The sequence below is a fragment of the Hypanus sabinus genome, chromosome 15 (assembly GCF_030144855.1).
Source record: "Hypanus sabinus isolate sHypSab1 chromosome 15, sHypSab1.hap1, whole genome shotgun sequence".
NCBI classification, from domain to species: Eukaryota; Metazoa; Chordata; class Chondrichthyes; order Myliobatiformes; family Dasyatidae; genus Hypanus; species Hypanus sabinus.
The window spans coordinates 39345011-39370459 of NC_082720.1; the positions used below are offsets into that span (position 1 = coordinate 39345011).

Consider the following 25449-nt stretch of genomic DNA (forward strand, 5'->3'; position numbering starts at 1 on the left):
CAAGATAATATATCATGACCTACAGTATACCTGTATGATGATAAATTACTTTGACTTTTAGGGGATAAACTGAAGGTGAAGCAAAGGCTTTATGGACCGCCAGTAAACTGTGAGGGGTTATTTTCTGTGTGTTGCTAAGTTCCGATATGACTGCATTCTAAAGTATATTTATTAGTATTCTTGGTTCTAAAAATGTTTAATCTTTGAAGTTTCTTCAAAGATGTGCAAATCAGCAGAACTATCAGAATTTCTTAATGTTGATTAATTGCTAGTGATGTATATCTCCCACCTCTGCTCTCCTGAGAATTCAGATGCTGAGAATTTTGCTAAGAAGTAAAATTCTGAAGATTTACAGTACAAAAGCTACATTATTACTTGCGTGGTGACAGTTCAATAAGTAATGAACACTTATTATTTATAGCAATCAGAGATACAAGTATCAATTCATTGAAGTGATTAAAATGTTATTTTCAATATCCTTTTGAAGCATACTGGTATAATTTGTATATACATATGTATATGTAATAACACAGGCATATATATTAAATATATTATTTGCCACATACAGATCAGTTCTATTTCAACTTGATAGACTAAGAAGGTCATCTTCTGATTAGCCAAACCACATAAATGGTTAGATTTGTAATTTTCAGAGAGCCATATCCCTGTTCCTAGGGATATGAGGTACCCAGTAAAGGTCACCTGCTTCATCACCCACAGAAAGAAAATTAATAGCTAAGGCAGTGCAGAGTTCTGGCTGGTGAATTACTGTTGGTTTACTGTAAAATCTCTCAAATCACTATTGTGCAGTGCTACTCACATTTCCTCTGCCTTCTTGAGACCTAATATGGTGTTATTACATTGGAATATTTAAGAAAGCCATGAACATTCAATAAATGAAATACTTTCAGCAGCGGGAGTGTAAGTGATTTAACAATATAGGAGCATAGGAAGTAGAAGTAAGACTATGCAGTTCAATGCTTTATTCCTGTTCCACCATCTGGTGAGTTTGTGATTGTTTGGATTATAGCTTCAACTTCATTTTCCATTGATTCCTAAAGAATTTAATGCATGCTGCTTAAATTACATTCAGCCCTGTTCACAATCAGTTACTCAGCTTCCACAGCTCTCTGGGACTGAGAATTCTTTAGATTCATAATCGTCCAACAGACATCCTTCCTTAGGTCCTTTAATGAATAAGCTCATATTCTAGTTCAAAGCATATTTGTTATCAACGTACATATATATCATTTATATATTGTTCTGAAATTCATTTTCTTGCAGACATTCACAGTTGAATGTAATACTCTGCCTCTTGGGCCTCTTGCCTCTTCTCACCTGCCTATCACCTGCCACTGATTCCCCTCCTTCTCCACTTTTCCCCCTCCTATCAGATTCCTTCCTCTCTAGCCCTTTATTTTTCCTACCCACCTGCCTGCAGCTATCGCCTTCCAGCTATCCTTCTTTCCCTTCACCCATTTATTCTGGTGTCTTCCCCCTTCCTTTCCAGTCCTAAAGAAGGGTTTCTGTCCGAAATATCGACTGTTTATTCATTTCCATTGATGCTGCCTGACCTGCTGAGTTCCTCCTGCACTCTGTATGTGATGCTTTGGATTTCCAGCATCTGCAGACTTTCTCATGTTTATGGTTCGCAATTGAATAAAGAGTTCCAACAGAATCAATACAAACTACACACGAAGCCTGACAAGCATGCAATGTTCTAAAGAGGGCAAACTGTGCAAAACCAAAAAAGAAACAAAAAAAAAAATACTGAGAACATGAATTGCTGAGTCTTTAAAAGTGAGTCCATAGGCTGTGTTCAGTGCTGAGATGAGTGAAGTTATCCACACTAGTTCAGGACTCTGATAGCTCAAGAGTAATAACCGTTCCTGAACCTGGCAGTGTGGGACCTGGTGCTCCTATATCTTCTTGATGGCAGCAGTGGGAAGAGAGCGTGGCCTGGATGATGGATACTGCTTTCTTGTGGTGGCATTCCTTGTAGATGTTCTCAATTGTGCAGAATGCTTTACCTGTAATTGATTGTTCAGTAACTGCAACTCTGCCTCATAGTTCTAGATTTGCTCATGGGGAAAACATCCTCTCAGCAGTAAGCCTATGCTCCGAACCTTCTGTTTCAATAAGATCACCATTCATTCTTTTAAATTCCATTGTGTAAGACTACAACTACTCAATCATTTTTCATCAGGCACCCATTTCTTTCCAGAGATCAACCTAGTGAAGTTTATCTTTACTTCTTCCAGTGAATGGTTGTTCCTACTTACATATGAAAATCAAAGTTTTCATGAATACCCTGAACTTATATAAAAAAGCTTTTATGCTCCGTCCTCTTGCAATAAGTTTGTCTAACAAGTGGGCAAGGTAAACTAAAAAGGGTCAGTAGTGGACCTTGCCTCCATTTAGGAAACTTCAGGAAATATATTCATGATGTTCTAGAAGGTTCTTGTGGAGGGTAACCTTCCTTACCTTTGAAGGCTCCCTTCCTTAAAATAAATCTTCTAAAATATAACTTTAAATTCCAGATTTGATCCTTGCCTTTGATAGTTTGAGCATTGTGCTAATCTAATAAACAAGGTGATTTACCTTGAGATTCACTTCCTGTGAGAATCCTCTGACAGGATCTCTGGGAAATAGCATTCAGCAGAGTGAGCTTGGATAGATAAAGATTAAATTGGTGCTCAAGGAGCGCCTTTATTATAAAGGATTTATGTTGTCATCAGGTCTTCAATGTCAACCACAAAATAAATTTATCCCTTCCATATTTTCTACCAACACTCTCACCCCTTCTCTTCTTCTTTAAGCATTAAAATCCCTCTGGGATATTAATTCATTGGCAAGGTTTTCCCTTAGAAATATTTGGAGTGTCAGTATTTAATTTACAGTCAGAATTAGAAAGAGTGAACAGTTTTAAGTTCCTGGGTGTTAATATCTCTGAGGACCTAACCTAGTCTATATAGAGGCTATAAAGAAGAAAAGACAGTGGCTATACTTCATTAGGAGATTTGATTTGTCATCTAAAATACTTACACATTTCTACAGATGTACCATGGACAACAGTCTAACTGGGTGCATCACCGTCTGGTATGGGGAGTTGGGTGGGGGGCGCGTTGGTGGCTACTGCACTGGATAAAAGTAAGCTGTTAAATTAGTCAGCTCCATCATGGGCACTAGCCTCCTTAGTATCCAAGATACTTTCAAAGAATGGCGTCTCAAAGAGGTGGCGTCCATCATTAGAGGTACCCCCAACACCCAGGACATGCCCTCTTCTCATTGTTACTATCAGGAAGGGTACAGAAGCCCAAAACACACAGTCAACAATTCAGCATCAGCTTCTTATCATCTGCCATCTGATTTCTGAATGGACCCATGAACATGACCTCACTACTTTTTTATTTGTTTTTGCACTACTTATTTAACAGTTTAATATATACTTACTGTAATTCACAGTTCTTTTTCTATATTATCATGTATTGCATTGTACTGCTGCTGCAAAGTTAGCAAGTTTCCTGACTTGATTTAAGCCGATGATATTAAACTTGATTCTCATTCTGATTTGCTACCGGACAATGATTATTCAATGGCAGCATGCTCAAGGTAGAATGTCTGTCCACAATGATGTATTTTGCAGGTTCTTCTCTGCAGAGGTTAATTAGTTTAGGATGAGCCCAACTCCATGGCAGAGGTGAGCCTTTTATGTCAGTTTTGCTCAGCTCCTCATAGCTTTGATATGCTGAGTTAATAAAACCACTCAATGTCAGTAACTTGAATAATTTTGATAAAGAAACATTGCTATGGATTTCTGGTGAAGATTGTGGATGTTTGAAATAACTTCATTGGATGGTCTTATTATCATCTGCCTTTTGTTATGTTACAGTTTAGAATTTTATGTATCTTCCACTGAAGATTTTTATTACTTTTTATATCAGAAACCTATTATTGTCTCTAAGCTGTAACAAATGTGTAGTTATAAGACTAACCAGTTAACTTACGACTCAAAAGAAAATCTAAATCAGAATGAGATTTATCATCGCTGATATGAAGTGAAATGTGCTATTTTGCAGCAACAGTACAATGCAAAAACATAAAATTAGTACAAATTACAAAAATAAATAATTGTGCAAAAAGAAAGGAAGAATGAGGGAGTGTTCATGGGTTTATGGACTGTTCAGAATTCTGATACCAGAGGAGAAGAAGCTGTTTCTGAATTCTTGAATGTGGGCCTTAAGCCTACTGTACCTCCTCCCTGCTGGTTGTAATAAGAAGGGGACATGTCCTGGATGGTAAAAGTCCTTAGTGATGGTGGCCTGTTATTGAAGTACCACCTCTCACAGGTATCCTTAATGGTGGAGAAGGTTGGGGAAGATAGTCCTGCAGCCTCTTGTGATCCTGTGCATGGGAGCCATCAAACCGAGTTGTGATGCAACTGGTTAGAAAGCTCTCCACCACACATTCATAGAAATTTGTGAGAATCTTTGGTGACCTACTGGACCTCCTCAAACTTCTAATGAAGTTAAATATCTGTCCTGTCTTGTTGTGATTGCATCAATGTGTTGATCGCAAGATAGATCCTCTTAGATGTGATGCCCAGGAACTTAAAACTGATGACCCTTTCCACTGCTAACCCATCAGTGATGACAGGTGTGCGTTCTCCTGACTTCCCCTTCCTTAGCCTTGGTGAGTTTGAGAGTGAGGTTGTTGCTGCAGCACTACTCAGCCACCCAATCTATCTCACTCCTGTACACCTCCTTGTCACCATCTGAGGTTTAATCAACAACAGTTGTGTCAGTGGCAAGCTAATAATTAATGATTGATCTGTGCTTAGCCCCACAGCCATGAGTGCAAAGAGAGTAGACCAATGGGCTAAGAACCCAACCTTGTAGTGCGTCTCTGTCGATTGTCAGTGAGGAGGAGATGCTACTTCTGATCTGAATCTAGTTGCAGAGGGTGAGGCTTTGAAGTTTGTTGATTAGTACTGAAGGGATGAGGGTGTTGAATGCTGACCTGTAATCGATAAATAGCAATATGATGTATGTTTTGCAGATAGTCATTATCATCCATGGTGAAAGAATCTATATAATTACGCTGCTATATCATTAACAAGAGGGTAAAGTCCTGGCAGATATAATTGGGACAGGTGTTGGCACATGCAGAATAAGTGGAAAGGAAGAAATTATGTTCTTTACTCCTTTTGGATATTTATTAATATTTGATACTTTTTTCAAGTTTAATGCCAATTAGCCATTTTCGTATGGCTGATTTCTTCCTCTTTCCTGATATATTATGAAGAAGCACTGAGATCTCTTCCTGTTCATAATATTTTGTTAATGATTACCTTTTACAATGTAGGAAGGTAAACCGTTTCAGTTGTGAAACAAAAAATCTACCAGAGTGAAACCCAGCAGTGTGTGGATAGGTCAGTAACAAACAACAGTCCACTACAAATCGTAAGTAGTTATATCGGCTTGGAGACTTTCACAAACAAATACAATACTTCAACAACAATTCTTTGCAGGATAGTTATGACAATTTGGTGATGTTTTAATTATAAGCTCAATTATGTAAGATAAAATTTGATAGTTTGGGTGTGGCTGTTCATCGTCTTTGAAAACAATTTTTGAAGACGTTGTTTTTATTGAAAAGAATACATTTCTCTTTATTTCAGTATGATTTTTTTCTGGAGGAAATTATTTATTTATTACAGTTAAAATTTATACAATCAATCGTTACTGTTATTACCAGAAGCTAATTTCTTTGTGATGACTGCTGCATTTCTTCGGTATTTTGCCTTGGCTTATGTGCCATTTCCAATCACAAAATCCCAGCTAAATGGGGTCATGTTTGCCATTATTAATGTCGTCATTGTGTATGTCTGCTACAAGTCTTGTGAGGACCAAGCTTACTCTGTGACTGCCTAAAATCCCTTTCGTCCACCTCTTTCTGTCTGTGTAGAAAAGCAGATTTACTTCACTCAATTCTGCAGACCTTACTACAGCTGGAAATTAATGACATAACCTCTCCTTTCCCTAACAAGGCACACACTAACATCAAAGTGTATTTTCAATATACATGACTATTATAAACACGAGTAAGTCTGCAGATGCTGGAAATCGAAAACAACACACACAAAATGACAGCGAAACTCAACAGGTCAGGCAGCATCTATGGAAAAGAACAGATAGTCGACATTCTGGGCCAAGACCCTTCTTCAGGACTGAAGGAGGACACTATAATTATCCCATGAAACCATAAAACTACTTTCAACTTTAAAATTCATCTAGTTCCTTTCTTGTAGAACTTAGATAAAATTAACTTAAACAAAAAGTCTACCTATTATTTTGAAAATTACCACATCCTTAGACCTTGCTCTGAAGAGGAAGAGCAACAATTTTATTCCAAATAAGAATATAGAAAATAGGTGCAAGGGAAGACCACTTAGAAAAAACCTGTCAGTGAGATCATGCCAAACCTTCAACTCCATTTACTATTCCCATATCCTCAGATTTTCATAGGATCCAAAAGCTAGTTGTTTTCTCTCATGATAGGCCAAATGTTCATAGTCCTTCATAGGAAAAAAATTCCAAAAATGAATATTCTATTAAATGAAGAAAGTTTTCTTTATTGCAGTCCTAAATGACTGCCACCACATTCTGAGACTCTCATCTCTAGTTCCAAACTATCTGAATATTAACAAAACCAACTAACAATTTTATAGCCTCCTTATTGCAGTAAAATTTTGCAACATGCATCAAAGGAACAGTATCAAATTAGAGTTGTCATTGAGCAGCAAGGTGGCATTAAGAAAGCAGACCAAAAAAATAGTCAGTTAAATAAGTTATAAGGAGCTTCTTATAGGAGGAAGGAGAACAGTGGGCTCTAGCAGTCAGAAGCCTGTGTGACTAACTTGCTCAGATTCACAACTGATTTCTATGCTGTTACATAATGCCTCGAACCAAGAGCTCAAACCCACCTTAAATCAGACCTGTTTGCTTTATGCTGGTCCTGTCTGGCTTTTCAAGCCCATCCTAAGTCATTTGAAGAGGGTCACTGACTTTCATTTAAAAGATATTCATTTATATATATATATATTCATTTAAAATATATTTTAATTAAAATTATTACATAATTTACATCAGTTAAATATGCTTTAAGTGAATTATTTTTTAAGATTTTAATTAATTTTTTCAATTATTCAAAATGATCTTGATTATGACAGACTTTGGATCACCAAGCAGCTAAAGTTATCTTAAGGTCATTATAGCAGATTGAAGGAAGGACCTTGCCTCTGCCATCTTCTATTTATGGCCTGGCGTTTCAATCAGATCTGGTGGAGCAACAATCCTGGCATGAACAGGGGCTCTGGTGTTGAAGAGTGTACTTGGGGAGGTGCTATCCTATGCTGGTAGGAATGTGATCTAGCCCGGTGACTTTGGTCTTTAGAATAGTTAGCTAGAGAAAAGTTTCTCCATCCAATACTGCAAGATGGAAAGCAGTCTGATAACTTCCAGGTAGAGAGAGTGACCCAGGGAGATGGAAGGCAGCTTGGACTTGTAATCCGAATTGACATGGGGCCGATATATTTTCAGATGACCTTACAGAGGAGGATTGTATAATTGGCGGGACAAAGGACGAACATTGGAGGAACACTTGAAGTTCCCAATTATTGAAAGTGCAAGCCCCAACCTTATCACAATGATTCCATTAAATGCTTAAAAACAAAAATGCTGCAATCATACCAGCGTGGTATGCCTCTCAGAAATGTTGTGATGCAGCTGCTGAGTAACTCTGGGAGATGAGAACCTCTGTTTAGATGCAATTTAGACTTCCCATTTCATCCCTTCTATCCCTTCTGCATAGAAATGCTATCCCCACAGGTGCTTGGATATTGCTATTTAAGTTATTGTTTCAATAACAATGCAGGATAACTTGAGTGATCCCATGTAACCATCAGAGAAACTGTAATTAAAGGTGCACATATTAGATTACCCACAGCCTTTAATTTCACTTCAAAAATGTTAATTTTATTATGTCAATCCTCTCAAAAATGTTTAAGTATGTAACGTATGCCAGAGGCTCTCATTTTACTTGGGACTTTCATGCTACATTGATAGGATGGAGTAAAAGTGGTATTATGTTCCGAAGTGGTGTTATTAGAAGCCGTTTCCTACTTTACTGTATTTGCTCAGACAATTCTAAAATTAGTGCCCTCATTGTCTTCAATAAAACCACTATGAAAATATGAAAATAATAGTCCTGATGAAAGGTCTCGTCCTGAAACGTCGACTGTACTTCTCCCTATAGATGCTGCCTGGCCTTCTGCGTTCCACCAGCGTTTTGTGTGTGTTGCTTGAACTTCCAGCATCTGCAGATTTCCTTGAGTTTGTGTATAAAAGTAGTTTGCATGATATGACCAGTTATTTCTCCAGACGTAAAATTAAGGCTCTGGTTCAGTCAGCAATTGGGATCCACAATGAAGGGACGGTGGAAGTATGACATAGAGACATTTAATTTACTGTTGCTTTTGGAGTTACTGATTAAAATTAGTACTTCACTGGTTTTACTATACTTCCACCCACAAACTCCTCTTCCCACAGTTTATACTCTATTGAAGCCAATGACGGGTTACAAATGGTATTTTGGGCATGGTTTTAAACTGACATTTCATCTAATCCTCTTTGTCTTTGTCCAGTGGGTTAGGTAACAACAATCCCTTATGATCACTTGAAGATTTACCATGAATAAAGCAAATTTTCTGAGCAATTTGATAACATGCAAGGTCATTTTAAAAACTCGGATCTTCGTTCACATTGTCAGCTGATATGAAAGTTCCCCAGTCCAGTGTTTGTGATTTGATACCATGACAGCTGCACGTAACCATAGAATTATGAAATTGTTAGAGCGCAGAAGGGAGCCTTTCAGCCTCCATGCCTGTACTAGCTCACCATCAGAGAGTATCAGAGTATCTCAATAGTCCCATGCTTCAGTACCATCATGGTGAATATGCAACATTTTCCTCACCTTCTAATTATCCAGTTCCCTCTTAAAGGCTACGATTGAATACGCTTCCTCAACATCTCCCAGCAATTCATTCCAGATTCCAATCACACATTGTATAAACAATACCTCCCTTGGCAGGTAGTCTGGCCAACCATTGGTTATTCTAAACTGGGTGAGCAGGAGCGCGCCAGAACTATCACATCCAAGCACCGTGAGGAGATGATTAAGAAGCAAACCCCTTCACCTCTGTAACTCTAGCCGAAAATGCTGTGTGGTCCATACAGTGACTGAGAACTGCTCAGGTAGATGGGTACAGTCAAGCGAAGCAGTTACATGGTTTATTACACTTGCAGGCATATTTTATTTCCAAATCAATGCCAGATTTCTTACATGAGCAATTATGTTTGAACTTTTGTACAGCAATTACACATGGAAATAAGTTTGCCTTGTCAGGAGTGTGATGAACTGACATTTCAAAGTTCAGCTTTATGGCAATTAAGAAAAAATGCTGTCAATGGAAAAATACAGAGCATCAATCAAATCAAATTATCTGCAAGTCTTTGCATATCAGATAAACTACGTCAATGCTATTACACAGAGTTTTTGAAAATATTAATCAATATATTTTGTGTTTCCTATTTTGTTTTATCAATATCACCTCAGACTTACAAATATAACTAAGTAGGGAAGACAAATAGAGCATAAAGATTTGCTTCCTACAAAAATGGGAATATAGCAATGCTCTCTTGTAAATAGTAAAAGGACATGATACAGGAGTAGAGTCCTCTCAGGGCAAGAAAAGTGAACTTTTATATGGATGCTGAGAGCAATCATAATGCGTACTTTGCACCTTCTTCAGAGAAAATTGAGCTTACAAAGTAACAGTAAGGAGGAGTCATAGATACATTAGAAATAGCTCACATGGACGTAACTGAGCAATTGGCTTAAATGTTCAGGATTGATTGGGATGCATCCTCGGATGCTGAAAGGAACATGGGAAGAAGTCATAAGACCATAAGACAAAGGAGCAGAAGTTGGCCATTTGGCCCATCGAATCTGCTCCGTCATTTTATCATGAGCTGATCCACTCTCCCATTTAGTCCCACTCCCCCACCTTCTCACCATAACCTTTGATGCCCTGGCTACTCAGATACCTATCAATCCCTGCCTTAAATACACGCAATGACTTGACCTCCACTGCCGCCCATAGCAACAAATTCCATAGATTCACCACCCTCTGGCTAAAAAAATGTCTTCGCAGGAGTACTTCTTCATAGGGTACTGACTGTAATCTTCCAATGTGTTTGTGAAATGGGAAGAATGCCAGAAGACTTACCCCTTTATTTTTTAAAGAAGTATACTTATGACTAGCCCAGCAACTGCACTTAGCTTAACCACAGTGATGGGAAAGCTTTTATAAACTTTGATTCACTACAGGATTAATAGGCATTTGAAGGAAAATTGATTAATTAGGGCAAGATTTGTTGAAGGCAATTCTTCCTTAACCTAACTGATGGAATTTTTGGTACAATATGAATAGAGTTGAAGTGGACAAGGGAGTCAATGCACTTCTGGAAATTTCTATATGGTATCAAGCAATAAATGTACCACCAAAGTTAAGTGCATGATGTTAAATGAATGGGACATAGTTAGCATGGGAATGAAGTTGGTTAAGCAGGAGACAGCAGAGGCTTGTCCCACGTGCTTGTCTCTCAGGCTGAGGGAGAGTGAGTGACAGCACTCCCCAGGGACCAGTATAAAAATACCTGGGGAATGTTTTTTTTTTCATCTGTATTAACGGCCAGGACTTGGAGATGCAAGCTATAACTCCTAAGTTTGCAGACGCCACAAAACTTGTGAACTGTGAAGAGGGCAATGATAAATTAGAGCCAGGTATGAAAAAGACCGGTTGAATGAGTAGATATGTAGCATATGAAGTTTTGTGAATTGAATTGTGAGGTGACGCACTCTCTATCAGAAGGATATGGGCAAGGCAGTATAGAGGACACTGTTCTAAAAACGGTGCAGGAGAAGAACTTGTAGGTATGTTAAAAGTGGTTGGGCTGGTTGACGAAGTTGTTATTAAGGCATAACCAATTCTAGGTTTTCTCAGTACAGCCACAGAGTATAAAACAAGGGAAGTCATGTTGAATCTTTATTTTATAATGTTTCAACATGCCTTCCCTTGGCCTGACTCAGCTACGTTATTGTGTTAAGTTCTAGCTGCCTCATTATTGAAAGGATGTGGCAACATTAGTGAGTTGTCGGCGAGGGGGGAGGAAGGTGAAGTCTACAGAAAATTTACTGCAATGAAGGGCAACAACTCCAAGAACAGTTTAGAGAAGTTTTGACTGTATTCTTCAGAAGAATACAAAGAATACATTCAAAGGCTAAAGGAAGATCAATTAGAAGAATATAAAATTGTGAGGGGCAAGCCCAGCCAGAATGGATGGCGTGAGGCAGTGAAGATTTAGGGTCAGAGATATAAATTTGAAGAGGAAGGAAATGAATATTGAGAAGAAGACTGAATATTGAGAAGAAGATGCTATCCTGACGGCATCCACATTCCTCCTCAGACAGACATGAAGCTGGCACTCGATGATTTATGTTCTGTGGTCACCAGCCTTGAAGCACAATACCCAGAAGCCATTTTCATGATTGCTGGTGACTTCAACCAGGCCAACTTCAAGAATGTGTAACCAAAATGCTACCAGCAGATTTCCTGTCCCACTAGGGGCCTAAGTACCCTAGATTATTGCTAATTAAACATCAAAGTTGCCTTCTGAGCCACTCACTCTCCAGACACTCCAGTAAATCAGGCCACTGCATGCAGACAGAAGCTGAAACAGGCGAATCCAGTACAGAAAGTCGTACAGTGCTAGTCTGGAGAAACAGAGGAGCTTCTGTGGCATCAGCAGATTTTCTTGTGTTTAAGCTTCTATATGACTGCTTTGAGTCGGTAGACTTGTCCGTGTTCATAGATCCAGTTACCAGCCTAGATGAGTATGTCACTATCATTACAGATTTATCAGCAAGTGTGTTAAGAACTGTATCAAAGTGGACTATCTAGGCGTTCTCAAAGAGGTAATCATATTTGAACCACTAGATCAATTCTCTCTGAAGTCTAGGTCTGCAGCATTCAGGTTTATCACATGTACATCAAGGTATAGGGTGAAATGTGCCATTTGCAGTAGCAACCAACACAAGGTGCGGCAGCTTTGTAATGTTGTGGGTGACACAGTAGTGGAATGTTACAGCACCAGTGAGCAGAAGATCAGGGTTCATTTCTCGCTGCTGACTGTAGGGAATTTATATGATCTTCCCGTGATCGTGTGGGCTTCCTCCCCGTGCTCCAGTTTCCTCCTACACTCCACAAAGATGTATGGGTCAGGGTTAGTAAGTTGAGCGCATGTTAGGTTGGGGTGCAGGAAACAAGTTGACACCTGCTGGCTGCCCCTAGCATTTCACAAACAATGATATAGACAATGCTTTTCACCATATGTTTTGATGTATATGTGACAAATAAAGCTATTCTTTGGCTTTAAGCTAAGGATGTTCTGGGGGGTAGCTGCACATGTTGCCACGCATTCCAATGCCAACATAGCATGAATTGAATTGACTTTATTACTTACATCCTTCATATACATGAGGAGTAAAAATCATTACACAATGTCTCTATCTAAATGTGCAATGTGCAATTTATAGTAATTTATAATAAATACTATATACAATATAACATAGAAACAGTCAATATAACATAGAAATACAATTGTGTCAATGTGAATTAATCAGTCTGATGGCCTGGTGGAAGAAGCTGTTCCAGAGCCTGTTGGTCCTGGCTTTTATGCTGTGGTACCGTTTCCCAGATGGTAGCAGCTGGAACAGTTGGGTCCCCAATGATCCTTTGGGCTGTTTTTACACACCTGTCTTTGTAAATGTCCTGAATAGTGGGAAGTTCACATCTCCAGATGCGCTGGGCTGTCTACACCACTCTTGTAGAATGCTCCAATGCTGCAACACACAAAATGCTAGAGGAACTCAGCAGCTCAGCTAGACTCTATGGAAATGAATAAGCAGTTGACATTTTGGGCTGAGATCTTTCTCCAGGAATGGAAAGGAAGGGGGAAGTTGCCAGAAGGAAAAGGGGAGGGGAGGGGAAGGAGACTAGCTGGAAGGTGATAGGTGAAGGCTGGTGGGTGGGTAAGGTAAAGGGCTAATTGAAGGAATCTGATAGGAGAGGAGAGTAGATTGTAGAAGAAAGGGAAGGAACGGATGATCTGGTAGGAAGTGATAGGCAGGAGAGAAGAAGTAAAAAGCCAGGGTGGGCAATAGAGGAAGGGGGGGGGGAAGGGAATATCCACGCCATTAGTTTGGAGGCTACTCAGACGGAATATGAAGAGTTGCTCCTCCACCTTGAGGGTGAACTCATCTTGGCATATGAGGAAGCCATGGACTGACATGTTGGAATGGAATGGGAACTGGAATTATAATGTTTGACCATCAGGAAGTTCTACTTTTGGTGGATGGAGCAAAGAGCTCAATGAAAAGGAATAATACTTGTTTCAAAACTAACTTTTCACTTCAAATGTCCTCTAAACCTTAAACACCTCCCAACTTTTTAGTCAAGTTATCTTTGGCAAGTTTTTATGAAGTGTAATACCCGTAATACCCTGGTTTAAGACCATATATAATTTTATTAATACATTTATGCTATTGGGTATTTTATTTTCCGCAGATTTTGTCAAAATGCAAAGTGTTCCTTTAATTATATTTTAAAGCCGAGTATTCCATTTTTTTGCTGTTTAAAATAATTCAGTTGATTAAGTCAAGCTTGTTGCATTAGCCAATTGGATTTGTCTTGTTAACACTTTGGCCAATAAGATGCCCTGGAGCATTCTAGAAGGAACGGGGTAACCATTTTTATAGGGAGTGTGGGATCGTAGAGGGAGAAAGAAGGAAAACGGAAACAGACAACGAACATCGCGGAAGAAGATGGTGAAACGCTCACAGAACACATTTGGAAGGACAGACACTGCTGTCAGAAAATTCGTATTCAGGCTTTGGTTTCACAGAGAATGTGCAACTAACTTTTAGTTAGCTAGTTATCACACAACCTTGGAGAAAACTCCACACCTTGTCCTAGGATGTTGTGTGGATACATATTTTTGTTTTGTTTGCACTCAGCTTTTAGGTGGAGTTGTTTGGTACTGTGATGAAGTGAAGTGAAGCAAACTAGTTGACTACACAGCAATGAGCTCCAATGATTATGTGCACCCTTTCAGCTAATATATATGTAACGAGCCCTTTTCTTTATTTCGTTTGTTATTGCTTAAAATATTTTGTCAATACAATTTCAAGTTAAGTTTATACTGGTATGAGTTAATTATTGCTTTCTGGCGAAAGGTAAATTTGCATGGGCGTGTCAACGTTCTTAAAAGAAGGGACATTCAAACTTTTATATTTGTGTATACCTGAATCATAGTTACACTAAACATGTAAATTATTTATTGGAAATGGCCTTCTTATCATTATTTCCCCATGCATACTAGAGTGATGTTGCTGTTAGGTTGAATTCACAGTAATAGCTAACTCATTATGACTAAGGTGAGAGGGTTACATAAGGGAGTGTGATTCTAGTAAAGTTTCTAAATAAGTACCACACAATTAAGTACAAAGTATATTGATTATCAAAGTATGTATACATTATACAACCGTGAGATACATGTCCTTACAAGCAACCACAAAACAAAAAAACACCCAAAAAAGACCATCAAGCAACCAATGTGCAGAGAGGAAAAAACATCACGCAAACAGTAGAAGTAAGCAAGTGGCATTTGGAACAAAAGTGAGTCCTCAGATACAAAGCCCAGATCAGGCTACAGCCTCAGACTCGGTTCAGCACACAGCGGATTAAACATGAAGCCCGGAGCAGCGGGAGCAGGCCATGTTCCCAGGCTCACCCTCCGTACAGCGCAGAGCAGAGCAAACATTGTGAAGAAGCAAGCAGAATTAGACCGCTCCTCTTCTCTGCGCCCCGTCACCCTACCTTTTCAATCGTTCTGGCACAGCATTTAAATCAACCAAACCCGAGGTCATTCCTCACTTGCCTCTTCATTGTTTGCAGTGATTGTTTACCAAAATATTTTCACAGAAAAAGTGTTATTCATATGGTACTTGGTTTTGTTAACAACCAGTAAGTAGCCTTCAGTTGCACCATCTTAAAGTGGAAGTTATTTTACTCAGAATTTTGACACCAGTGTTTAAATTTAAAGCAATGCTTTTCCTTATTAGGGCTTGATGTGAAAGCAGAATTTGCATTAACGTGCTCATTTTCATTAACGTTATTTATGTGTGATGATATACTGGCAGCAGCCAGTGATGGTGTACTTTGGCGACATTCACACATCAATAAGACCACGCTTTGCTGCCAAAGTGGAACATGTAAGAAATAAACTTGAGGGGTAATTCTTAACCCTGGAGTGCAACATGGAAATAATGTTTAACAATAAAGAAAGCAATAAATAGCATTCAGAGAAGGTTGTTTGTGTTACATCATTATACTGACTCATGTTCATTTTCCCTGCCTTGCTCTTAGTTACCACTGGCTACTGTTTAAGTACTTGATTGTATCTTACGACTCATATTGAATAAATGTTACTTTGTTCAATATATATAGGCACATTTTGACTCACAGAGCTGCATTACCCCCTGTCAAGTGAGTGGAGGATGTTTTGTCTTCCAGGCAGGAATTAAGAGTATGTCTTCAACTTGTAATTGATGCTGTGATAAACAATACATCTTTAATATAATTTTTTTTCATTTTGGATTGACCCAACTTTCAGCATTTAATTTGTCGTATTCTGACATAATAACTCCTTCTATCATTACATATGAATTTTTTTTGGAATTCACAGGGAAAACTCATAAAAATTAATAAAAACATATAGATATAATTTGTAGCTATTATTCAAAACCCTCTGGTGTATTGAAGTGCTTGAAAAATTTGAGCAGAGAATGTAGGTCTAGCAGTTGCCATGGAAATTTGGTTTCCTCTGAGAGCATGCAGCATGGGAAGCTCTGAATCCATTTGGAATGTTTTCTAACAATGTAAAATAGCACTCCTAATGGGTCAGTGCTTACAGTAGATGTGTATAAGTGTTTGTTTTATCACTCTTGCTGCTTTTTATAGTAGTAACGTTTGTTATCTAATTTCGGTTCAATGCTTAGCAACACACACAAAATGCCGGAGGGACTCAGCAAGTCAGGCAGCATCCATGGAGGGGATACAGAGGTGATGTTTAGGCCAATCTACAGAATCCCTTGTGTTCAGTTCACTCTGTTTACTACTTTCTCTACAGATATTCAAGTAGTTAAAAGAGAAACAAATAAAAACCTTCAATCTTGTGATAGTGAATTACACCGCAGTTGTAAATTGCTAAAAAGGTTTTGATGCTGGTGGAAGTTATATTTAGATTTCTGACATTAGCTTGTTTGAATTGTTAATTAATTTATTAGACTGTGTCAAAGCCTAGATAATTCAAATATAAAGTATGGGAATCAAAGATCAAAAACAACCCCTTGTATCATTTGTGAGATAGAAGAATGCATATGATTAGCTAAGTATGTCATTATGACACTGTTCTTTTAATGTTAGTCTTTTACATCGGAATCAGAATTAGTTTTAATATCATTGGCATAAGTTGCGAAATTTGTTGTTTTGCGGCAGCAGTACAATGCACTAAATAATTAGAAGTTGAATTACAGTAAGAAGTATGCGAGGAGTGATTGATAAGTTCATGGCCTAAGATAGAAGGAGTCCATTTTATAAAACCTAGCACATGTATTTTTCAACATAGTCCCCTCCTACATGTACACACTTAGTCTAGTGGTCATGGAGCATACGGATCCCTTCTTTATGGAAGTTGTCCACTGCAGGGGTGATTGATAAATTTGTGGCCTAAGGTAGCAGGAGATGAGTTATACAGCTCTCGTTACATGCACGCTCAGTTCAACTTTTTGAGTAAAAATGCAGAAAGCTTGAAGTTAATAACTCATCTCCTACCTTAGGCCACAAAATTATCAATCAGCAAATGCTGTGGACCACTTCTGGAGGTCCAAGATGCCAACTTCTACAAAGAAGGGATCTGTATGCTCCACCACCGCTGGACTAAGTGTGTAAATGTAGGAGAGTACTATGTTGAAAAATAAATGCTCTAGGTTTTCTAAAATTGACTCCTTCTACCTTAGGCCATGAACTTATTGAGTGTGTGTGTGTGCGTGTGTGTGTGTGTGCGCGCGTATATACCTATAGATATATAAGAAACCTCTTGGTTGCGTAAACTCATGAGAATGAGACGGCTCTCCTCCCCCGAACCCCGCTTTGTGTGGATGCTGTGTAATTTGCTATCCAGTTACAACTCAGTGCCAAGAACTAAAAGACAGCACATTGCACAGGATTATATTTATATTTATGAACTTCATGAATTATATTTATGAACTTTAACTTAACTAAAGAGCTAGTAAAGAAAAACAAAAAGAAAAGAGCCCATTTTAATTTGACTGTTCAAATGTGCATGTCAGAACTTATCTTGAACTTCTCTGTCACTCACACGCTAAGCTCTTGGTCAGCATGGTAGCACACACCACCTTCCGAATGTCGCTCGCAATCCATCTCGAACAAGCAGGTCTCCCACTAGGTCAGAACCTACAACCAGTTCTCCGCAACGTCTTCTCTCTTCATCACCTGCCTAACCAAAAAAATACCCCAAGACCAACCTTAGTGTCCCTCACCAAGAAAACCTCCCCCTAATTCTACCATCCTAATGGCACACACTCCTCATCATCCCTATCTTCACCAATAACCTAAATAGGCCGACAGCAGAGCAGACTGCTCTTACAGAGCAGTTAACTGAAATACATACAACATAACAGTAAAACTATGAACCAGCATATTACATATATACACTATTAATAAAAAGTGTTCATTCCCAACCCCCTCCCTCCCACCTGGAAGTTTTCATGTTTTATTGTATTTCAACATTGAATCACAGTGGATTTAATTTGGCTTTTTTGACACTGATCAACAGAGAAAGACTCGTGTCTAAGTGAAAATAAATCTCTACAAAGTGATCTAAATTAATTACAAGTATAAAACACAAAATAATTGATGACATAAATATTCATTCTCTTTAATATGCCACACCAAATCATCACTGGTGCAGCCAATTGGTTTCAGAAGTCATATAATTAGTTAAATAGTGATCACTGTGTGTGGGCAAGGTGTTTCAATTGATTGTAGTAGAAATACATCTGTATCTGGAATGTCCAGCTTCTGGTGAGTCAGCATCCTGCCTAAAAATTGTGCAATGAAGATAAAAGAACACACCAAGCAACTCCATAAAAAGTTTATTGAAAAGCACAAAATCAGGAGATGGATGCCAGAAAATTTCCAAGTTACTGAATATCCCTTGGAGTACAATTAAGTCAATCATCAAGAAATGGAAAGAATATGGCACACCTGTAAATCTGCATAGAAGAGGCTGTCCTCAAAAACTGAGTGACCGTACAAGAAGGGGACTAGTGAGGGAGGCCACTAAGAGACCTATGACAATTCTGGAGAAGTTACAAGATTCAGTGGCTGAGTTGGGAGAGACTGTGCATACAACTGTTGCCCAGATGCTTCACCAGTCGCATCTTTATGGGAGAGTGGTAAAGAGAAAGCCATTGTTGAAAAAAACTCACATGAAATCTCAGCTAGAATTTGCCAGAAGGCACGTGGGAGAATCTGAAGTCAGCTAGAAGGTTCTATGGTCTGATGAAACCAAAATTGAGCTTTTTGGCTATCAGACTAACGCTATGTTTGATGTAAGCCAAACAATGTGCATCATCCAAAACACACTATCCCTACCATGAAACATGTAGGTGGCTGCATCATGCTGTGGGGATGTTTCACTGCAGCAGGCCCTGGAAGGCTTGTGAAGCTAGAGGGTAAAATGAATGCAGCAAAATGCAGGGAAATCCTGGAGGAAAACCTGATGCCGTCTGCAAGAGAATGTGACTTGGGGGGAAGATTTGTTTTCCAGCAAGAAAATAACCCCAAGCATAAAGCCAAAGCTACACAGGAATGGCTTAAAAACAACAAAGTTAATGTCCTGGAGTAGTCAAGTCAGAGTCCAGACCGCAATCCAATTGAGAAGTTGTAGCTGGAATTGAAAAGGGTTGTTCATTCATGACCCCCATGCAATCTGACAGAATTTGAGCAGCTTTGTAAAGAGTGGGGAATATTGCAATGTTCAGATATGCAAAGCTGATAGAGACCTATCCCTAAAGATTAAAGGCAGTAATTGCTGTCAAGGGTGCATCTATTAAATACTGACTTAAAGGGGGTGAATACTTATGCAATCAATTATTTTTTGTTTAATACTGTCAGTACCTCCAGTTGAACTCTGTCTTTTTGTGTGTTTCCCCCAGCTGTCAGTCTGTGGTTTTGTATTGCCATGTGCTCCTATCCCTGCTCCTGCTCTACTCCGGCCCCTGTATTATGGAGTACTCTGTCTCTCATCTGTTTCTCATTATTACCTGTATTGCTGCCACCTGTGACTCATTGTGCTCCACCTATCAATTGCCTCTCTGGTTATTGCTCAGTGTATTTCAGTCCTGTGTTTTCACCTGTTTGTTGCTAGATTGTGTCAGTGAATTTTTCTGAGCTTTTCCAGCATTCATATCTGTCCTCTGTCTGTTTCCTGATTCTAGTTTTTGGATTTCTCCAGTGTCCTAACAAATACTTGTAATTAATTTAGAGTACCTACTTTGTAGAGATCTGTTTTTACTTTGACGTGAAGAATATTTTTCAGTTGATCAGTGCCAAAAAAGCTAAATAAAATCTTTTGTGATTTAATGTTGTAAAACAATAAAACATGAAAACTTCTGGGGAGGGGGAATACTTTTTATAGGCACTGTAAGTAGTTCAAAAAGAGAAAAGGGTAGTGAGATCGTTTTCATGAGTTCAACGTCCATTCAGAAATCTGATGGCAGACCCCGGGAAGAATCTATTCCTGAATTGCTGAGTGTGTGCCTTCAAGCTCCTACACATCCTCTCTGATGGTAGCAATGAGAAGAAGGCATTTCTTGCATGGAAAGTCTCCTTAATGATGGATGCCACATTTTTGAAGATGTCCTGGATACCATGTACCGAAGCTAGTGACCATGATGGAGGTGACTGAGTTTACAACTTGCTGCAGTTTATTTCGATCTTGTGCAGTGGTCCACCCCCATCCCCATGCCAGTTGATGATGCAGCCAGTTACAATGCTTTCCATGGTACATATGTAGAAATTTGTGAGTGTCTTTGGTGACATACCAAATCTCCTCAAGCACCCAATGAAATATAGACTGTTGTACCTTCTTAATAACTGCATCGACATGTTGGGCCCAGGATAGATCTTCAGAGATGTTGACACCCAGGAACGCGAAAATTGCTCCATGGAAGAAGAGTGTGAATTTCTGGAAACTGTTTATACGTCTTCTGCATTAGTGCCATAAACATTTCGACCACAGTTGCATATATGCAATATCATAAATTATGTGCATGGTGAAGTTGAGTGAAAAATAAACTTGACTCTAATCTTTGTAATAAAATACTGGAAATACTTACCAGTCAAACCTCACCTCTGAAAGGAAAGAGTATTAAGGACCCATGAGCACTACCTCACTATTTTATCATTTTTTTCTCATTTTGTTCTACTTATTTAATATAACTTTTTAAATATATATACATACTTCTTACTGTAACTTAGTAAGTATTGCAATGTACGATATATGCCGGCGATATTAAACCTGATTCTGAATCAGATATAAGGCTAAGTACATGAAGTGTTAATTCTTGTTTCCCTCTCGTGAGCATAACCTGATCTCCCAAGTATTTCCAACATTTTCTGTTCTTAATTTAGACTTCCAGAGTCTACAATATTTCCCCTATTGCCTCCTCACTTTATTTTGAAACTTCTTTTTAGATTGGGAATTGTCTATGTCTTCTCACTTTTTAAGACGAGGTAGGAAAACTAAGCAATTAAATACAAGTTAGCCCAACATATATGTTCAGTAGATTACCAGAGTTTACTTTAAGGGACATACTGAGCACCCTGTAAATGTTCAGCAGATGCAGAAAAGCAAATACCTTCATGAAGGCTGCAGTGGAGCCAAGTGAACTGCAAATTTTCAGAAGTATAGTGAGATTATTGCTTTGATTTTTTTGCTAAAAGCCATTGTAATGATGACATTACATCAACAATGGAAGAGATTAGAGAATTTGTCTGCACAAGATTCAGAAATAATGCTGACCAGATCTTAAATACATTTTACATTTAAAACCTCTAGGTTTTATTTGGGAAAAACGTACCAAGAATCCTCCAAGTGTTATGAGGAAGCAGATTCATGGGTTTGGTTATTGAGACAAAAGACAATGATTATGAATAAGCAGATTAACCATTTATTTCAAACAAACAATAAAACATCAACCAAACATCTAAACCACCCTAAGTTACAAAAACTATGATACTAAACATTTAGTAATGCTTCAAACTCAACAGGTACTTCATTAAGTCTCCCCAAGTTACACAACTACAAATCTATACATTCAACAGATACTTAGCTAAATACACACATGGACCCTCATATATCTGCAGCAAACTTTCCCAATGGTTCTTCTGCACTGGCTGTGAAGATGAACCCTTGGAGATAAAGGAAAACCTGCGAGTCTCTTGCACTTGCTATTCTTGTACCCATGAGGCACACAAAGCCAGACACGGTTGCCGTGGATGGGAAATAGTTGCTATGTCCCTTGAATGGGCCAATTAACAACTAGCAAGGTGGAGGTGGCTTTTGACTGGCAAGTAAGCTAACCCTTCACGTTACACCAGGTCCACCGCTATCAGAATAAAGAGCCCAAGTCTGTACAGGAAATATCTATAGCAGTGTTGTGTATGATGTAATGGTGAAATAATGAATGTATTTAATAAATATTTCAATTGTTGAATGAAATCCAAACACTGTGCAAAGATTATGCCTCTTGGTCTATTTCCCATTGTCTAAAAGAGTACATGCTAGTTAAAGACAATGCAGATTAATCAAAAGGTATTTATGTAAAACATTAACTTGTAATTTTGTTGTAAAGTGTGCTTAAAATCTTTGATTTTCTCTTAGAAGTTACTAATCAAAATATTTTGTCTTTTTTTGTAGATGATGAGTTCAGACAAAATAATGTGCACTCTCCTTTTTGCTCTTCTACATGTGAAAGGTACAATATTAAATTTAAGATGGGATGTTTGAAAGTTCTGAGTTATTTTTAGCACAAAGAACTTTAGAGCAATTTAGTGAGGTTACAAAGTCAGCAGAGATCCAAAGACCTTGCTGTATTTGAAATAATACAGCAAGGTCTGAATTTGTCATGCTGGTTTCACATTTATCTGGAAAACACTTGAAAGCAAATCTGGTCCACTTGAAACATGGAAAGAAGTCACTCATCCTGTTGTGAGGTCAGTTTGTGCAGAAACCTCAGTGATGGGATCACAATATTGTGATATCTACCTGAACAAAGAGATGGGAGGTAGAGAGTGTGTCTCAGCTACCTGTAAAAGTCTATGCTGTTACTGACTCACTCCAGGTCTTGTCCCCTTTAATTACATTCTCCTAGTTTTATTATAAGCCCTTGGTCAGTATCACACTTCACCTGCTGAGTTTCTCAAATATTGTTCAGCTGCTGAATAATATCTGGTGTATATGGTTGTATCCTGCATGATACAAAGAAGCAAAATTATGAGCCCCTCTCAAACAAAATAAAATTGGTTTATTTTTGCCACATTTACTAAGGTGCAGTGAAAAACTTATTGCATATTGTCCATACAGATAACAATAGTACATTGAAGTAGCACAAGGTAAAACAACAACAGAATGCAGAATAAATTGTTACAGTTACAGATAAAGTGCAGTGCAGGTAAATAATAATCATTTTAAGAAGACTACTATCTTCCTGGTCAACAAGTACAAACAAGCTGGATGAACTCAGCAGCTCGGGCAGCATCCGTTGAAACGAGCAGTCAATGTTTCGGGCTGAAACCCTTCATCAGGACGTCCCGAAACGTTGACTGCTCATTTCAACAGATGCTGCCCGACCTGCTGAGTTCATCCAGCTTGTTTGTACGTGTTGATTTGACCACAGCATCTGCAGTGTACTTTGTGTTTATCTTCCTGGTACCGTAGACAATCAAGGTAACGTATCACCTGTAGTTTTTTGCCACTGGTTATGGCACAGGACAATTCCAGTCCCCCTGACGACTTGACCTGCTTCAATTCACCCACCTTCATAACAGTTATATGGTGGACACCATTTCCATGGCCCTACACTTACCTCTGAAGCATCTGGATAGTAAAGACACTTATGTTAGACTATTGTTTGTTGACTACAGCTCCACCTTCGACATTAAAATTCCAAGCAAACTCATCACCAAATCCCTACACCTGGGACTCAACATCTCCCTTTACAACATGATGCCTGACTTTCTGACCAGCAGACCACAATCAGTAAGGATAGGCACCAATACCACCACCACAATGATTCTAAGCACTGGTGCCCCAAAGGCTACATACCCAGTCCCATGCTCTACTCCCAATATGTTCATGACTATGTGGCTAAATTCTGTACAAGTTTGCAGATGGTATCATAGTAGTGTGCTATGAGTCAGAGTATAGGAAGGAGATTGTGTTATAACAATAACTTTTCCCTTAAGGTTGGAAAAAGAAAAGGGGTGTACATTGACTTCAGGAAGGAGAGTGGTTCACATGGTCCTGTTCCCATCAATGGTGCTGAGATTGAGAGCTCCAATTTCGTAGGAGGGAAAAATACCTATAGCCTCTCCTAGTCCAATAACATAGACACCGGAGTCATGAAAGCTCATCTCTGCCTCTACTTCATCACCAATATTTTGCCCTGGTCCAATCATAATGACAGCATTGCCAAGAAAATACACAAGGATCTCTATGTCCTCAGTAAAGAGTTTTATCTTGTTTCATTTGACCCTCACCAATTTTTATTGATACTCCATAGAAAGTGCATCTTGACTTGGAATAGCAACGGCTCTGCCATGACTGTAAGAAACTGCATAGAATTGTGGACACAGTATTTTACAGAAACTAACAATGGACTGTGTCTACACCTCTTGCCGAGTGCATTGATTACTGCCACTTGATTTGCACGTGAATATAGCTGCAGATAAAGTTCCAGGCCATTTTGTTGCATTGAAACTCCATCATCCAGATGTCTGACTGATTTCATCTGCATGTGATCAATACCGACCGTAGCAGTAGCAATACAATTTGTCAAATCAACTCTTCTTGGGCTTCCAGCTGGGTATAGGTATATATCTGATGTTTCGCCAACCAACTCAATGAAGTTGGTGGCGTTTGTCATAAATGTTGGTTATGAAGCCCGAGAAGAGTTTATTAATCATGTATGCCGGGAAAGTAATCTATTCTTAATACAATTTGTATTTGTTTTCTTTTTTGATGCTAGTAAAATGTCTCACCTAGAAATGGTAATGTTCGAGTATAACAATCTTCTATTTTTTTACATTTCAGCTGCTGCTGCAAGTGCACCTGTAATTCCCAAAAATATGACTGTTGTATCGATTAGAGAAGACACACCAGTAGGTTAGTTCTCTGTTAATATTTCTAACATTTCTTTTCCCTTCAAAACCATTGATAAATTTCTGAACATGCCAGAAAACTGTATTTAGCTTTCATGTACTGTAATGATGAAGGATCTTATCTTCTAACCATGGATGTTTATTTTAATATGTTTTATGTAGGCTCAGTACATATATGATGAAATTATAAAAAAAATCCATTTATTTATTTGTGTTGTATCAACCTAGTAATAGAAATCCACCAGCAAAGGTAGATTTAGTTTTGAAACCCCTTCACAGGGAGGAATTGAAGTGTCCCTAGAGCTACAGATTCAATGTTCACCCCCAAAAGACAATGCAATCTGTTCACTTTACTTGCTGAGTACATATAGAGAGGTAACATTTGTTTCTGATGTTAAAGACCACATAGACACCACAAAGTTCTGAAAGTCCTTTGTTGAAGCAGTACTCAGATTGATATTAAAAACCTTCAGCCTCTCCAGAAACCATCAATCTCATCAGAATCTCCTGACTTTTGTTGTGGTAAAAATCTTGTGCATTCTCTCTGGATTGACTAGGGACAATTCCCACTCAGATGTACATGGAAGCAGATTTTATTGCCTTCAGATTAAATCAAAGCTTTTGTATACCAACTTTTCCAATTGTTTAAATCTGTTCCCATATCTGTAACGAGGGTATTTTCTATTTTAATATAAATAAAATTTATTATTTTTATTCAGGCATTGGTTCACAAAACTATC

General features: G+C 38.5%; 1 protein-coding gene across 1 annotated transcript in view; it reads left to right on the plus strand.

Annotated features, from left to right (window-relative positions):
* Positions 1-5415: 5415 nt before the first annotated feature.
* cdhr2 (cadherin related family member 2) overlaps positions 5416-25449 on the plus strand; it is a 125824-nt gene continuing 105790 nt past the window's right edge. Inside the window, exons 1-3 of the mRNA XM_059989905.1 lie at positions 5416-5462; positions 22248-22305; positions 24642-24713. Coding sequence (XP_059845888.1) covers positions 22248-22305; positions 24642-24713 — 130 coding nt within the window. The 5' untranslated portion in view covers positions 5416-5462. The remainder of the gene's footprint in view (positions 5463-22247; positions 22306-24641; positions 24714-25449) is intronic.